This window comes from Pholcus phalangioides, unplaced genomic scaffold, assembly GCF_987345545.1.
Source record: "Pholcus phalangioides strain wild (caught in Gottingen) unplaced genomic scaffold, Ppha-v1.0 ptg000004l_1, whole genome shotgun sequence".
Lineage (NCBI taxonomy): Eukaryota > Metazoa > Arthropoda > Arachnida > Araneae > Pholcidae > Pholcus > Pholcus phalangioides.
In genome coordinates this window covers 24019214-24036557 of record NW_028301597.1, presented here as the reverse complement: position 1 = coordinate 24036557, position 17344 = coordinate 24019214, and the positions used below count along the sequence as shown (strand labels likewise).

At 35.2% G+C, this 17344-nt stretch overlaps 1 protein-coding gene across 1 annotated transcript; it reads right to left on the bottom strand.

Annotated features, from left to right (window-relative positions):
• Nucleotides 1-85: 85 nt before the first annotated feature.
• On the bottom strand, nucleotides 86-17127 carry LOC149086947 (putative acyl-CoA dehydrogenase 6). The gene is made up of 8 exons (XM_089231154.1): nucleotides 16858-17127; nucleotides 14031-14151; nucleotides 12006-12135; nucleotides 7694-7800; nucleotides 5869-6036; nucleotides 3477-3650; nucleotides 1155-1316; nucleotides 86-889 (listed from the first exon to the last, which is right to left on the bottom strand). The coding sequence occupies exons 1-8, from the start codon at nucleotides 17002-17004 to the stop codon at nucleotides 633-635; spliced, it is 1266 nt and encodes a 421-aa protein (XP_089087280.1). The 5' UTR covers nucleotides 17005-17127; the 3' UTR covers nucleotides 86-632.
• Nucleotides 17128-17344: the final 217 nt, after the last annotated feature.

The following is a 17344-nucleotide window of genomic DNA, read 5'->3' as shown; positions in this document are numbered from 1 at the left end:
AAACCCGTATTTTATGCTAAAACCACTCCCTAATAAATACAATAGGATTTTTCCAAATAAAATAGGGATTTTCCAAACATTAAAATTTCGTAAAAATTTGGGAGATTTAAGAACTTTTCGGGAGATCGAGCGATGAAGCTAAAATTCAGGAGACTTGGCAGCTATGACATCTACTCAACAACAACAACAAAATTTTAACACATTGATTATGGGTTTTGATGGTTAAAACCAGTTTGACATTTTAAACCTGTTTTTGGCACTTGTCACATCAAAAACCCAACCCTGGTGAGAAATCACACTCACATTTAAGTTTTTCCAAATATGGGAGGGTTTTCACTTCATCTTTGAACACTTTTCACATAAATACTGAATAAAAGATAATACATAATCAACTAAATAATGTATTAAATTAAAATGATGACTAAATATATATATATTTTTTAATTCATCAACAGAATATAACTTCTCATGTCTAATTCAAATACATGGATTTTCTTCCAAAGGTGGAAACATAACAATTATAAAAACTGTAACATGATTATAACTGCATCATCGTATAAAACCTCAACTCAAAAAATATAACCTGTACCAAATATACTCATCTTTTATAGCGTTAAAACAAATATATGAAATTATTTTGGCTTCATAACATCCTTGGGCAATATACCCATATATTTTGCAATGATGGACAACATGACTTCATCTGTACCACCACCAATAGACAACAATCTTCCATCTCTGAAAGAACGACTGATATGGAGTTCATCTGTGTAACCCATGCCCCCATAGAACTGTAAGCAGCGATCTGCAACTTTCCGAACTAAGCGTCCAACGAGAAGTTTACCCATGGATGCTAATAATGTCACATCTTCGCCATCCATTTTTGATTCTATGATAAGAAATTCAAGAAAATTAAGTCTTAACTCTGTCACTGTTTTATAAAAAGACAACTTTTAATATTTAAATGTGATAAACCAATTCATATAAGAGTTTAACACTATTCAAATAGGTGAAAAAAAAGAGCAGACTGAAAACCAAAAACTGGATTGTTCTTATACAGCTCATATTTGAAAAATTTCCAGTGATGTTTCAAGTCCTTAATCTGTGTATACTTGCATAATTTTTATCATGTGAAATGCAAATAGTAAACTCACCAACTGCTCTATACGTTAATGCCCTGACAGCCTCCACTTCAGACTGCAGTTCTGCGAGGGTGAAATAAATCACTTGATTCTCAATGATTGGTTTACCAAATGTCTTTCTCTGCTCGCAATATTCGATAGTTTCTGAGATTGTTCGTGACATCTGTGCAGATGCTGAAAGTATTCTTTCATAAGAAATCATATGAAAAATTCACAATTCACATCACTACTGCAACTAAACCATGAAAATTCTTCTGAAGAACTTTTTAAAAATTGACATGTATGAGAACTTATGGTTAAATTTGTTTTTTATAAAATAATTTACGATATCTGAAGTATGAGCATCATATTTTGAAGTTCTCCCTTCTATCTTCCAAAATGAAAGTAAAAGTGACAAGTGCATGTTTATATTAATTTCACCCGTTTATATTAATTTTTGTGTTTTTGGGTCTCCTCAGAGGTAGATTTAACAACAGATGAGCCAGGCACGCACCCAGGGCCCTGACTTCTGAAGGGCCCTGCAAAACCCCAACTTCGTGCTTTTTTCTAATTCAAGAAGCCTAATATTTTCTTCTGTGTCTGGGACCTCTCAACTGACCTCAGCCCGTGTTGGGTCTGCCTACACTCTGGAGGAAGATTTTTTAAAAAATAGGATCTTTTGCAAATAGGAAACTGCAGAACTCAATTTTCTGTGTTGCCTGTGGACATCAAATACAGGTTTTATTGATGTGAACCCATCATGACACCCACACAGCAGACCATTGGCATACGCAAAGAGGGGTTTTAGGGTTCTAACCCCACCCGAGCCAAGATTACAGTGTTATATGTAAACCCCCCTCGAGAAAATTATATGTATGCTTATGCAGCAGACATAAAACTACAGATGTCTGACAACAAATCTGATAAAGTTAGAAAATGTGCACAAACCATAAGTATGAATATCTATATATATAAAATTGATTTTCTGTCTGTGTGTGTTCTCTATACAAATCTACAATTTTAGATCGATCGATCGTCACCAAATTTTGCATATATACCAAATGGGACCAGACTTGAACGATAGGCTACTTTAAAATTTCGTCAGAGTAGGGCAAGTGCCCCAAATGAGCAAGAAACTGTCGGGCAACAATGGTTTTTGGGCTTCAACAATCACTTTCCGAACGTTTACTTTGGTTACCGTGGTTCCCTAGCAATGCGTTTCAGACATGTATATGCCTTTACAATGGTTTGTCACTTCCTTAATCCTGTTAGTATATGTATAATAGTTTATGTCTTTATAATGGTTTGCCAACACTTTCAATACTACACAATACTACTATTCAGTACAATTAACATTTAATACTCTCAGTAATGAGGCTTTTTGAATAGACGTCATAATCATCATCAGCGTCGCTTTGAGGGTCAGGAAAAGGGCGAGACTCATAGAAACCACTGTTAAAATTGCCGATTTTACTGTAGAAATGTTGAAATTTGGTGGGATTTTCCACCACATCAATAATTTTAAAAATTGTATTGAATTCTCGATTTCTGAAATATTGAGTTTGCTTAGAGATATACGAAGCCCAAGAGATATATTAAATATGAAGTAATTAGCCTGACTTGATTTCAACTTTTTATTTATATCTTTTCAAACATAAAATTTAATGTCTCCGTATTGTCTTTTGATATTCAACTGCATCAATTCATGTTGGTAAGGATATTTTAAAATTAATTATGGGATCGTAAAAGTACATCGAAAAAATTCCACACCTTTAATTAAGCATTTCTGAAAGCTGAAACAGGCAGATTGGATAACTTTAAGTTTAGGGGGGGGGGGGGGGGAATCGAAATACCTACCTTGCGCCCCCCCCCCCTTAAAAAAGGAAAAAAAAGTATATATTCATTTCTATGTTTCTTTAAATCTAGATTTGTTTAGTTCATGAGTCACACAGGAAGTCGCCATATTGGTTAACTTAGACACGGTTTACATGTCCCTCAAAGAAAGAGGTAGATATCACGTGTTTCTAACAGCCTCATTGAAGAAAACCCGGGCAGCGCCGGGTATTATCGCTAGTATATATATATTTTTTAATTCAAGGATTGTAAATTTGTTCAATAAAAACTGCCCCAACCCTGAACAATATAAATTATTGATGTTTTAAGTGAAATAATTGCCAAATGATTATTTTTCAACAATAGTTAGTTTTATCAAAACATAATAGAACTGAAAGACAAAGTACTCAGTCTAATTTGAAAGTCACCAAAAATTTGGAATTATTTTCAGTCCTGGGCATCTGACCTATAACTTCACATCAATCACAAAGAGACAAATTAAAAAGATATATACTGGCATACCAAGTGCTAGTGAACACAGTCTTTCATCTTGAAATTGTATCATTTGGTAGATGAAGCCTTGTCCTTCTTCACCAATGATATACTTTGCAGGGACTCGAACATCTTCAAAGAAAAACTGTGCAGTGTCAGAACTTTTCATTCCCATTTTCTTAATTTTTTTCGACACATGAACACCTGTATGTAAACCAAAAAGAAGTCTAAATTTCTATTCAATAAATATATAACTAAGAGCAACAAACAACATATTTTTGGAACATTTTTGTACATATACATTTTATATTAAAGAAAAAAATTAAGATGCAAACTTCAAAAACAATTGAAAAGGGGGGAGGGGAGGACTTTCAACCCTTTGTTCAAAGAGAGAGGACACATGTAATTACTTTAAAAGAGATATCATTATAAAACAAAATTTGCTTGCACATCCCCATGCTGTGTTTCATAATTCAAGGGTTCAAACTAAGTGATTTAAAAAATTAACAGTTTCTTGTGCCTCCATGGAAGCATATCACGCAGACAACTACTGGCATAAACTATTCATGGTTTTTCAGGAAAAACTTGCTTTCTCAACGCATATTCAAATTTCTCAAAGTCTTAAAAATTTGTAGTGCGACCAGGGATCAATCAGATTTTGGAACCTTTCTCTCAAGAGGCAAAATGATGGGATGCAGTTTTAAGTACTAAAATTGGCTTTTGTAATTTTAATTTTAATTTTTATGTTTCTGAACCAATTCTTTTTTCTAGAAAAAACAACAACAAATCTTTTGTTTTCTTATATGTTTGAGCTAATTTACATCAGTTTGTTCTTCTAACAATTCACAACTGAATTATACAATCATCACTTCATACATACTTGCAAAGTGTTCACAGAATGGCAATTCCAAAATTTTGTAACAATAATTTCATATGAGTTTAGACATTTATTACTTTTTGCCTGAACAATTTGGCAAGATTTCCATAACCAAAGCACATGCCAAGTCTGCGAATTCTCTGTAAAAAATTTGACTGCTTTTCGTACTACCCATAATTCATCAAGAATTACAGCTATGACAACCCTAATAGGACATAGAATAATGATATTGATTAAATTAATAGCTTTTCATGACCGCACATACCGAAATAAATTTTGGTTGTTAGATATCATTATATTCATTGATCTGTATGATTAAAAATAATTTATTGGAGTGATATATAATCAAATCAAAGCCAATGTCAGTGACTGAATCTGACTATGAATTTTGCAAACAGGCACCATATTTGTTGACATTTGAAATAAAGACTGCCCATCTTGCCACATTCGTGGTTCGAGAACAATCTCCCTACCTCAGTGTACCTTGCAAGTAATGGTAAAGTATTAATTAAATATTTAATTGTAATTAATTTATTTAATTTTAAAATTACAAACACGATTTGTAATTCTTTTGAGTTTCCTCCCAATCTGCAATGACATGACATAGAGCTATTCTGATACACCTACTATATATAGCCAAGTATTGCACTTTAGTGATTAAAAAACTTCACCAATTCAGCATATACCCTGATTATAGAAATCTAGCTCTAAATATTTAATATGTGTTTCAATAAGTAGTCTGAAAAAAAACTACAAATGTTATTTCCTCTCATAACCCTACACTGTTTGCCTATAATTATAAATCAGACTACAGATTTAATATCTAAAAACTATATATATACTGAAGTAGAATGTTTATTTATAAAAATCCTACTTGGTTTGAAATCAGGCAATGCCTAACACGTCTCCATCAAGGTTTTCAATGTAATATTATAAAACCTAAAAAACATTAACCCAAAAGCAATTCATATATTTGGCTTCATTATATTTTAATAACCTGCCAAATGAAATAAAATATGAAAATGAATCAAGGGCTTTCAATAAACTAATTATTGATTATAATAATCTTTTACTACAATAAGAAGGTACTTCTTGGCCTCCAGTATACAGTGTCATCACACCAAGGCCTCTGTAATATTTGTGTATATTTGTATGTTTTGTTGGAAAAATTTATGTTTGTATTCTCTTGACCGATCAAAGTATCCCTTGAGTAGAATATTGTGTGTACATATATTGTATTTTTCTTTTCTATTTTTTTTCTCAATAAACAATAATCATTATCTTCCTTTGTCATCGAAAATAAAACAATTAATGCCACCCAAACCTGTATTTTTTAATAAACATAATATCTGTATAATTCCAGATAGCAGTTTTTGACTCTAAGAGTCCTTTTTATTATAAATTTCTATGGCAGATCCGTCTCTGCCTCTTTTTTAAAATTTATTTTCCTGGAGTGGCCGCAGATCGCATTTGGAGCACAGATTAGGAACTGCTGTTCTAGACAGTTCTAAGAGATAAAAAGAAATAAATCCACTTTGAGCTTACCAGGTAAATTGAGAGGAACACAAATCAAAGACTTGTTCTTGTGTGCTGGTCCTTCCCTTGTATTGGCTAACATGCACATCCAATCAGCTTGGCATCCATTTGTTGTCCACATTTTGCCTCCATTTATGATCAAATCATCACCTTTTCTAACAGCTTTAGTCTGAATGCCTGGAAAAACATGAGGGATTAATTTATGTTTAATTAATTTATTTTTTTATTTCACAGACCTACACACATAAAAAGACAGAAGTCAAAAAATACAGTGAACGACATGTGAAAAAAGAAAAATAAACACAAACATACACTTTGTAACCGAGGGATTTTAAAAAATCTTTCCAACAGGTCTATACAAGATATTAATTTAATGATAACATATTTAGATTAAGGTTTCAACAATAAATATTAGAAGGTGTATGCAAAAGTTTTTCTAACTATTATTCTGGGTTGGAAAGTTTTTGATGCAGTGGAAAAAACCGTCTTGGTAAAAATAGTTTTTGCCACATTTTTGCCAGCAGCAAAAATTCACAGTTAAAAAAATAGATTTTATCTGTTTTCAATGCTATAGTCTTTTACTTAATTCTTTATAGCCCATCTTGGTGATGCGTATTTTATTTGGATATGTTTTCATATATTCGTTGCTGAATATTAATTTTTATACCATGTAATTTTATGTTTCACATGTTTTTTAAGTTTCTATATTGAAAAGAATATTTTGTAATTGAAAAACCAAGCTTAGTATGTGTTGAATAAAAAAAATAATTTGTACTAATTTTTGCCTAGTTTTTTCCACTTTTTGCCACTGCCCCGGCAAAAAATGGTTTTTTGCCACGAAAAACTCAACCCTGGTAACATTCAAGCTTGATGAAAATACAGTGAAACCAGAGTGAAACTGAGGTTTTTGTTTTATAAAAGTGCACATCAAAGCATTAACCATGGATAGGGTTATCTTTCGATTTCATTCAAGACAGGTTTCACTCTCATAGAATGCTGTCTGAGATAGGTTTCAATGTACAAAGATATACAATATTAACTTGGATCTAACATGCATCTTATTCATAAGCTGTACAAAATCGAGTACAGTTGGCCCTCATATTCATGGGAGGAACATATTCTGAAAGAGTCCCCATGAATAACAACAACCAGAAAATTCTGTTTTGTAGACACATAATGAAAAGAGCAGGATGCGCCTGAGGTATAAAAAAGAATCAGAGAGGAGGAGAGCGATTCTCTGTGATGATTTTCAGTAATGTTTTATTGTCATTTCTTCTCTACTTAATTAAATATGTTGGAGTATATTGATGCAATGCTTCACATCTACTAAGTTTTCTACATATGTAGAATCATTATTACCATGTGTTATTTCTTTGTCAATGTAATAATCCATTGACAATTTAAATGTGCAAAGCCCATTCACTATGTGAACTTGTGTCTCCCATTTCTTCATCTTGATATTTTTCTTGGGGATATGACTTCAGTTTCAGAAGTAATCTTAGTTAAATGGGAGGAACAGTGTTCACCCATGGACGGGAAAAGGACAATGAATATGAAATCCTTCATCCGCTGTATAAAACAGTATTTTTTTTCAATACTGCCACATTTTTTTGTATAGCAATAAAAATTTGATTTTGAACCATAAACATGTGAGTCTGTATCTTCAAAACAATAACTCATTTCTTGCATTTTCAAACAATTTATCAGAAACAAAAATATTTTGGTTAGAAGGAAAAATCATCGATATTGTATTAGTGAAGGTTAATAATTTATGGGAATACTAATTTAATTATTTAAATGGGTTATCAATTTTATATTTTCCATAAATTCTCACTTGCAACATCGGAGCCACTTCCTGGTTCACTAACACCTATGCAAGATACCAGGTCACCAGCGATAGATGGAACAAGGAATTCTTTCTTTAAACTCTCATCTCCAAACCTGGAAAAATACAAAGATGAAATTAAAACAATGCAAAATGTATGCCAGAAGATACCAATTAGGACTGGGCAAATCCAAAAAAAATGTCAAATGCCAGCCAAACTTCTTGAAAGCTACCATTTTTTTCCAGCCACCTCGTTGAACATTTTGTCTGTTGTGGTATTTGGTGTGGTTACGATGGTGTTTTTTTTCAACATCTCCTATATTTAATGACCCTTTACTGTTTTGATAGTGGGTATGGCATTTCATTGGTGAACCGTTTATCCTAGAGGTGTACCTCCAATTAGAAAAAGTTTCCGAACAAATTGTAGTATTCAAATATGCCATTCATGTTGCAAGGGATTGTACAGTTATTAAAATAAAAAATAACTTTTTATACAGACCCCATGTGCCCCAAAACCCAGTTAGAAAGTTGTTACCCTGTTTTTCCTGATGCCAACAATGTTTCTAAGTTCAATATTCACTGAGATATTCAAATTCAAGAAAGGAGGAAAGTTGGAAAAACATTTTACCCATCTTTGACTCTGTTTTTTTACTTCAAATATCTCAGTGAATATTGCACTTAGAAGCATAGATTTGTGTTGTTGGTATCAGGAGAGACAGGGCAACAACTTTGTAATTGGGTTTTGCGCACATGGGGACTGTATAAAAAGTTAGCATTTTTGTTTTAATAACTATACAACCCCTTGAAATATGAATGACATATCTGAGTACCATATGTTATTCGGAAACTTTCTCAACTAGAAAATGCTTCTAGGATCAGCTTTGCCGTGAAATGCCATACTTCTTGTTTGCTATGCAACCTGTATATGCTGACATAATTTCTGATAATTTTGTCATCCGATTTCAATGTAGTAATCACTGATAAAACATTTTAGGCATCAGTATCGACTTGTCAGCTGCCACGGTGCGCTGAGGCCTGAGATTTTCCAAGCCCTGATACAGATATTCAATATACAGGGTGCATAAAAAAATCCCTTTATACTGGAATAACTTACAAATCATTGATCCTAGAGGCATACTTCCAGGGCCGTAACTAAGAGGGCGCAGGAGGGTCTGCTGTACCGAGTGCCAGACCATAAGGTGGTGCAAATTTTGTCCTTTAAACCACTCCTTTAACATCACAAGGGGACGGCAAAATGTTTCCTTGTTCCACATGACCAAGCATCTAGCTGTGGTCCTGCATACTTCTAGTTAGAGAAAGTATCCAAATAACATATAGGCCTAAGATACATCATTCATATCGGAAGGGCTGTATTATGGTTATTAAAATTAAAAAATCAACTTCGAATTTGTTAGGCCCCCCATCCTGAAAAGCCCAGTTGGAAAGTTGTTGCTATATTTCTCCTGAGCCCACAGAAAAAAAAATTCACATGTTTTTAAGTAATTACAATATTTTCTTAGATATTTGAATTTTAAAATCACTAAAAATTAAGAAAATAACTGCATAAACTAATGAAAAAGCTTATTCTATGCTACATATAAAAACCATTTTTTTTTATTTCCTTCATTTTGTCACGAGTGCACCTTACACACACTCTCTCCCCCTCTCGCCTTCCCATCGAGAAACCACACATCATACATACATACATGGGATGCAACACGTGTGCTCTCCTTTCCCTCACCAGATATTTCTAAGACGCACTTGAGCACCGAATAAGTACGTATTACATAACACCATCACAACTCTACAGACAGACACGAGTGCACCTTACACACACTCTCTCTCCCCCTCTCGCCTTCCCATCGAGAAACCACACATCATACATACATACATGGGATGCAACACGTGTGCTCTCCTTTCCCTCACCAGGTATTTGTAAGATGCACTTGAGCACCGAATAAGTATGTATTACATAACACCATCACAACTCTACAGGCAGACATTGTGCCTCTGGGCCAATGAAAAACCCTTACAGAAATCAGGCGATTGCCTTTGACCAATAGCAGTGGTCTTTACCAACTTGGTTTGGGAACACACGAGGCTTTTTGCCAGAGATAGAGAGTATTGCTGGAGGTTGGACGACCAACATGTCGCGCTTGAAGAGTCGTTAATTTATTTACTCTCTCTCTCTCTCTCTCCTCCTAACCCCGGGTTGAGATCCCTCAATGTAGGGGACGCAGGAAACCTTGCCCGAGATGACGGTGAGTGATTCAAACTATATATAATTATTGTGTATATTAATTTGGTGGAGTGAGAGTGTCCATGTTGAATGTAATTGTATCGAGTTTAGTGTAATTCACGGTGGCGAAGTATTTTCAATGAATGAATAAAATTAAATTGTAACTCTCTAATTGAAAAGGTTATTATTATTTTTTCGCAAATACCTGTTCATGATTTCCATGCAATATATAAAATATCGTAAGTAACTTCCTCAACAATTTTCTCTCAGCGACTTTTGAATTCAACTATCTAAGCAAACATTGCACTTAGAAACGTGGATTTTTTGTGTGGGGGGGGGGGGGGAGTCCTGGGAGAGACGGGGCAACAAGTGTCTATTTTGGTTTTTTAAGGATGGGGTCAAAAAATAAATTGAATTTTTAATTTTCATAACTGTACAGCCCCTTACAATATGAATGATGTATCTGAGGTCTATGTGTTATTTGGATACTTTTTCCAATTGAAAGAATGCTTCTAGGGTCAACAATTTGCAAGTTATTCCAGGATGAAGGGACTTTCCTATGCACCCTATACATAACTTCTAAATATGGCATTATTTATCTTTGTGTAATATAAAATGATTTTAATGCAGAAAATCCTTGATTCAATAAGCATTACTGAAATACAATGATATGCTAATCTACATAACGATACTCAAGGGACTATCTGAAAGAGAAATGTATCTTTATAAAGGAGTTATCATTTACAGATATTGGATAAAAAGCAAAACCTCGCTAAGTTGTCAGTCTGGTTAAGTTGCGATAACAATGTGTGAAAACTCTCTGCTACTCATTGCTAATTTCAGTTAACTCATCACTATGGAAAAGTTTGGGACAGAGGAACATATGATTACTATGACTAACCTTCACATAAATAGCTTGACAACAGCATTGACATATGTTTAAAAGTGACCATAAAAGCCTTATGTACCAAAATAGAACAGCTAAAGTTGCAAAAATTACACAGAGGACATTGATTTGCCAACTAAACACAAAAGTTCTTAAAAAATTAGGGACTGTTTGAGCTGAATGTAATTTCTGCATGTCCCCTCACTCATTCAGGGCTTCAAATTTGAACAAAATATCTTTGTTGGAAAAAACAAGACATTTTTTCCAAAGTTCAGGCCTTCTGCCCACAATTTAAAATTAAGGCCTGTGTCCGCATTTACCTTATATTTGCATCAGAAATTACTGATAAATGTACCAATGTTTTTACCACAATAAGTAAAATACAAAAAGCTCAAAAAAAGTTTTTACAAAATTTTTCTTTTAGTAATCAATAAATTTTGTTAATATTGCATAATTTTAAAATTCATATCTTAATAAATTTTATACTACTTTAAAAGTGTATGATTTTCACAATATTGTACATTGATACTGGTGGCTTTACTCTTAAGTTGTCACTCCACTTAAGCCGCCATAATTTCTTGATAACGCAAGTGATGACTTAACTAGGTTTTACTGCATTAATACTTTGAAAAGCACAGCATTAACATTTTGAAAAGCACAGCATTAACATTTTGAAAAGCACATGAGGACCAGAGAGTAATAGCATAATATAGGTGATTATCATTATACTGGGTGTCTCATAAATAGAAGAACAAACTCTAAGAAGAGGTAAAGAACATCAAAAAGACAGAATTACATAGGAACCCATGGCCGGAAATGTCATCATATGTCATTATGCAGCGCTGTTCATGACAGTACTGGGGGTAGTATGCAACTTTCCTCATTTAAACAATATTTGCTGTAGGAGAAGCATGCAATGGTATGCAAACAGGAAGCTGGGAAAAAAAGGGAAAACCACATATTTCCTCTTCAGAGCTGAATGAATATTACCCCATAGTGAAGTATGTTTGCAGTCATGGGTTCCTATGCAATTCTCAATTCTTTTAATGTTCTCAACCTCCTCATGGTCAATATCCAGATTCTGGGCAATTCGTGGAGGACTCACACTTTAAAAATTCACAATAACATAAATATGAAATGTCCCGTTACAAAATTTGTGTGTAATTACACTGGAAAAAGTTACATCAATATCTTACATTACAAGTGCAGGTGTAGAGCAATCGGTGTGAACAATAATACTCATTGGTATACCTCCACAATTTATCTTACTTAGTTCTTCAAAAAATGCTACACTGTAAGAGTAATCGAGTCCAAGTCCACCATACTCTAGAATTATGGGGGGAAAAATAGATAACTTGAAGAAAAAAACTAAGGGAAAAAATACAAAAAACATCTTGTATATTATGAATCTGAATACATTTCTATAATACATATAAGCTAGGTCAAAGGATAAATAGGGAAGAGCATAAGTTTACATTATTATCACCAGCATTTCAATTAAATTTTATTAGACAAGTTCACCAATATCATCATATAATTAAAGTTCAGTAAACTTTTGTATTTGGGGTATGTTAATTCATTTCCCCATAGAATTTTTTGACTCACAGGAAAATTGAATGAAACGGGAATCATGTGTCACAGGGTTGCATTACATGATAAAATCAAAAATATTTCTGATAAATCAGTTTGAAATAAGGAATATTAAGTCATTTTTTAAATCAATTTTATGAATCAATCGAAATAATTTTTTAAATCAATTAAAATATTTTTTTCAATTATACATAAATCATGTAACTGAAAAAAAACCCCCTAATATATAAATATGCAGTCAATGCTGCTTATTACAATCACAGATAGGGTTGTCATTTGGGTATTGCTATCACTTTGCAAGGAACAGAACGGACCAATAAAACATGTGAACGGACGATAAAACAATAAAATCATCAGGACTTCGGTTTTGTGTGTGTGTTTTATCTTTTTTCCATCTAAAGTATTTTTTGTGCAGAGAAGCTAAGGTTTAACTTAATTTTTTTTCCCTGTAGGTTATCATCATCAGGTTGCAAGACTATATAGGAGGCTAGAAGGTGTTCTCCTCCCTCCCCCCCCCCTCCTTGTTGACACAAATATTTCCATACTTAACCATTCAACTGGCTACGACGGCCTATGACATTGAAATACTTAGACTGAAAATCTTCACAATTTTGAAAATTAATTAATAATTATTTAAATTATTATATTTTCTTGTTGATGATGTAAAAACATGGTTAAGAGTATAATGAAGTCAATTTCAACGTGCTCATAAAAGAACTTTAATCAGAAAAATATATTTTGCTAGCTTCAAACTTTAAAAGAAAAAGGAAAAATTAATTGGCTAGGTGACTGGCTAATGTTATCAGTCTGTAGTATTCTCTGTGATCCCGTGTACGTGTGAAGCTGATTTTGGACCAACCTTTCTCTTCAGTTCTTGATCAGTTTCTTTCATTTGACCAGATTCAAATTTCTTTTTCCTGAGAGACTTTCTCAAGGGATATATGAAACACATTGTGTACATTAAAGAAAATATCCTAATTCGTGATATACATTCATTTCCAATCTAACACCTTTTAATGACTGAATAACAAACATGAAAGACTTTAGCTCAAAGGAAAAGAAAGTCCCGTTTTAGAATAGAATTTTAAAAAACATGGGAAGATTTGAGAATTTTTACACCCAAATATGTCAGAAAAAAAACGGTTATTCTGTTTTACCAATACCCGTTTATCACACATCCCATTCACCCAAACAGGATGTATGGTCACTGTACTCACAAACTGGATTTTTTTGGATATAGTTATCATTCAGTTACTGTTATCAGAAACCCTGAGTCCTGATGTGATCACATTAAGTGATCACATCAGGATGGCTGTATAAAGATCTGGAAACGTCATAAAATTTTAACCTAAAGAACATATTTAAAATCTAAAAGGATATATAATCACCACTGATCACAGTTTAAAATTCTGAATTAATTAACGAAATGGAAACATTACTCCCATTTATAGCATGAAAAACTCCTGTAAGAGATCGAAATTTTAAAATTCAGCACAAAAACATAACATATCCAGAACACAGAATTTATATAAGGGAAAATGTGAAACACACAAGTATGGCGATTCCAATGCCAAAGTTTTTCCTTCATGGAATATCAACACAGTACTGTAAAAATATACTAATATATTTACCCGTGGGTCTTGTGATGCCCAAAAGTCCAGCATCTGCAAGCTTTTTGAAAACCGTTTTCGCTGGATAAATCTCTTTCTCTTCCCATTCATCAACAAAAGGATTTATATCTTTTTCAATCACCTGAATCAAACAAAGTGAATGCAGATTAGCTACAAACAATGAAACACATGATAATATATATAAAATCTTTGTATGCTGTGCCATTGGATGGCACCATTGGCGTATGCAAAAGGGGAGTTTTGGGTTCTAAACCCCTCCCAAGCAGAGATGATAATGTTATTTTGCAGGAAAAAAACATAACCCCCACCCCTGAGAAAATTCTGCATACACCTATGGATGGCACCATCAGTATGACTCAAGAAAAAAATGCACTCTGATATAACATAAATATGTTTGGGTCCCCCCCCCCATATACATGCACAAAAAAAAATTGATGCATATAGCCAATTGTTTTGAATTCCCTAGAAGTTTACAAGCTGCATGTATGGTTTAGTAGTTGATATAAATTGACATCAATCAGAATGTACTCTGTGATTCTAAGTAAATTCCACTTTTACCGGCATGCCAAGAATGTACCCGACTCGAATGCCCGAAAAGCTGCAGTATCCTGAGTTTTATGGCATGTCGGCTGTGTTGGGAGGGGAAAATACAGCACTATACAAATTCATGTCTGTAGTGCCTTCATGCATAACAACCTGCCTCCCTTCCCATATTACAACAGGAACCCTAGGCCAGTGTTTCTCTACCACCGGGCCCTGACATCAGTCAAACTGGGCCATGAGTGGTTCGCTGTTTTATTTTTACCCACTCATTTCCCATTAGTACTGTGTAGGACTGGGCCATCCACTCTTAAAAAAGAAATCAATTGGGCCGTAGCAGGGCCGTCATTTCAACTTTTTCCGGAAGGCAAAGAACATGTACTCAATGTATGTGTATATATATACCATTTTTAGTGTATTTTCAAAATCCAGGAGGGGCAACGCCCCCCCCCCCCCAAAATGCTGGGCCTGGGCTTCCGTAGGCTTCCAAAGGTTGAGAACCACTGCCCTAGGCTATGACCTTCTGTGGGCCCTTACTAGATTTTCCACTGGCCCCACACAATAGTAAATTTACACTGTAGAAATATACACAGTTCATGCAACGCAGGGCCATCTACAGAGCACCATGGGCCAAGTAATTTGTCTGAGGACCTACGGGGCAAATATACATGGATACTCTTCAAAAATTTGAACTACATCTCTTTTTTTTGTGAGGCTGCTCTTCTCTTGAGGTCCTGGTGGACCCAAGTGTTGGCTCTGCAATGCACTGTGACACCCCCCCCCCCCCCCCCCGTAGAGAAGATCAATGTTCAGTGAAACTCCCTGTAGTGAAGATTAATTTCAAGCCACTTCCCCCTTTCTGGAGCAATGAATGAATGAATGCCAGAACTTTGCCACCGGACTTATCCAAGATCTATTCCAGCCGAGCTCCATGGCAGAGTCCGGAACACTTTATTTTGAGTCAAAAAAGAAAAAAAAAAACAACCATCTGAAATTTTTACAAAATATTTTTCTAGGACAATTGGGTACAGCCATGGTTAACATATTTTGTGGTGATTACAGACGAGCTGGGAGTTGGAGAAAATCACATCCTGGAGCAGTAGCCTCTAGGATGGAGTCTTTAGTGGAGGGCCCCCTCTATAGTGAATTCATGGTGTGAAAAACAAAAAACTATGAGAATCATCCCCACTACCCTTGTGGAGGCCATGCCATGCATCCTTACATCATGTAGTAGATCCCCTGGACAGATTTTTCACAGGCCCTTCGGCAGGAATTTATTGTGTGAGAAAAAGCATTATAAGAACTGCCCCCCCCCCCTCATTGGAGCCCTAACAGCTTCACCCTTGTGGGAACATGCATGATTTGCATAAAATTCAAAATGCATTAATTTTTTTATAAATTTGAGTATTATAAAAAGTTGAGTAAATTACGCATTCAAAGTACAAAATATACCATTCACGTGCAATAGTAAATGATTCCCACAGACCCCGCCTTACACAGTATTTACGAAGCACAGATTAGGAAATTCTGGATTTTTAAGCAGGCTATTCCCCTATATATCAACTATTTTAAAATATTTCTGGGGGTACCAGTCCCTTAATTCCCCCTTTCGTTTCGCCGTTGGCTAGAGCCCTGTCAGCTCCTTCTTGTAGGGAGGGGAGGCATGCATAGCAATTAATATTAACGGTTAATGCTGCCAAACTTATGAGAGCTCAAGTGCAGGGCCGTAACTGGGGAGAGGTGGCAGGCGAGTCTGGTTCCCCGGGCACTGGATTAGAGGGACACAAATTTTCATTGTTCTTTCGATAAAACACGGGGGCAGGGGCAAAATGTGTGGTTGATAACGTGCAGTATCTAGGAAAGGCCCTGCCCAAGCGCATTGTGGATGGGGGGGGGGGGAAGTAAATACTCTCAAGATGGATTGCCTGCCTGAAAGGTGTCTGTCCTGGGGGTTAGGAGGACAGATCAAAACCCTGGCTGATAGCGTTAATTTAAGACCAATATAGCCCAACAGCTTTTTAAGAACTCACATGGGGAAAAGGAGCCCGAAATAATGATGATATTGTATACCCACGCTGAGTTGGCCTCTGGCTACCTCATGCAACGTCACGATGGGTTGATTCCATTCATCTTCTTTCGGTAAAAAGGTCGCAGGGAAAAGGATCAGGTTGGTATTTACCGTTCGCGTCTGTTGCGCTATTTTAGTGAGTTCCCCTCCTTGGAAAATGAGCCTTTACTTCGCGCGCCAAGGTCAGAGGCCAACTCAGTATGAGCATACAATACTTACCTTGGACACCGTTTTCCTCATTTCTTCATGCTCCGGCGTGAAGAATTTGCACTTGATGTCTATATGTTGACTTGCGGCCCGCATATAACGAGCGGAAACGCCATTTGTCTTCAACAAATTACTCAAACGCAATACGGAGAGGGCCATACTTGCGTTTAAAAACTGCTTAAACCGCGTTCAATTCTGCTTTCCTCGCTGTTAATTGATTTCCCCCCTTAGAAGTTTTCCGTCACCAGACGTAAACAATAACGCCTCGGAATCAGCTGATCCAAATCGATTCCACGGACTTCCATCACCACAAATATTTGATAGCTTCTGATTGGTCAGTAAGTCCGTATGACCTGAACATGACGTCACATAACAAATATAACTGTTGAGTCATTAGGGGCCATTAAAGTATTACCTAAACAGATTTTCAGCCATTATTGACCCCCCTCCCCCCCTTGTAAGCAAAAGTCAGCCAAACACTGCTCCCCCCTGTCAGTAT

Excerpts from the sequence above, each read along its gene's own strand:
- LOC149086947 (XM_089231154.1), bottom strand. The coding sequence starts at position 17,004 with ATGGCCCTCTCCGTATTGCGTTTGAGTAATTTGTTGAAGACAAATGGC. Across the intron at positions 7,801-12,005 it reads TCTACACCTGCACTTGTAAT|GTTTGGAGATGAGAGTTTAA; the intron begins GTAAGATATTGA and ends GTATTTTTCCAG. Across the intron at positions 6,037-7,693 it reads AAGTGGCTCCGATGTTGCAA|GCATTCAGACTAAAGCTGTT; the intron begins GTGAGAATTTAT and ends ATGTTTTTCCAG.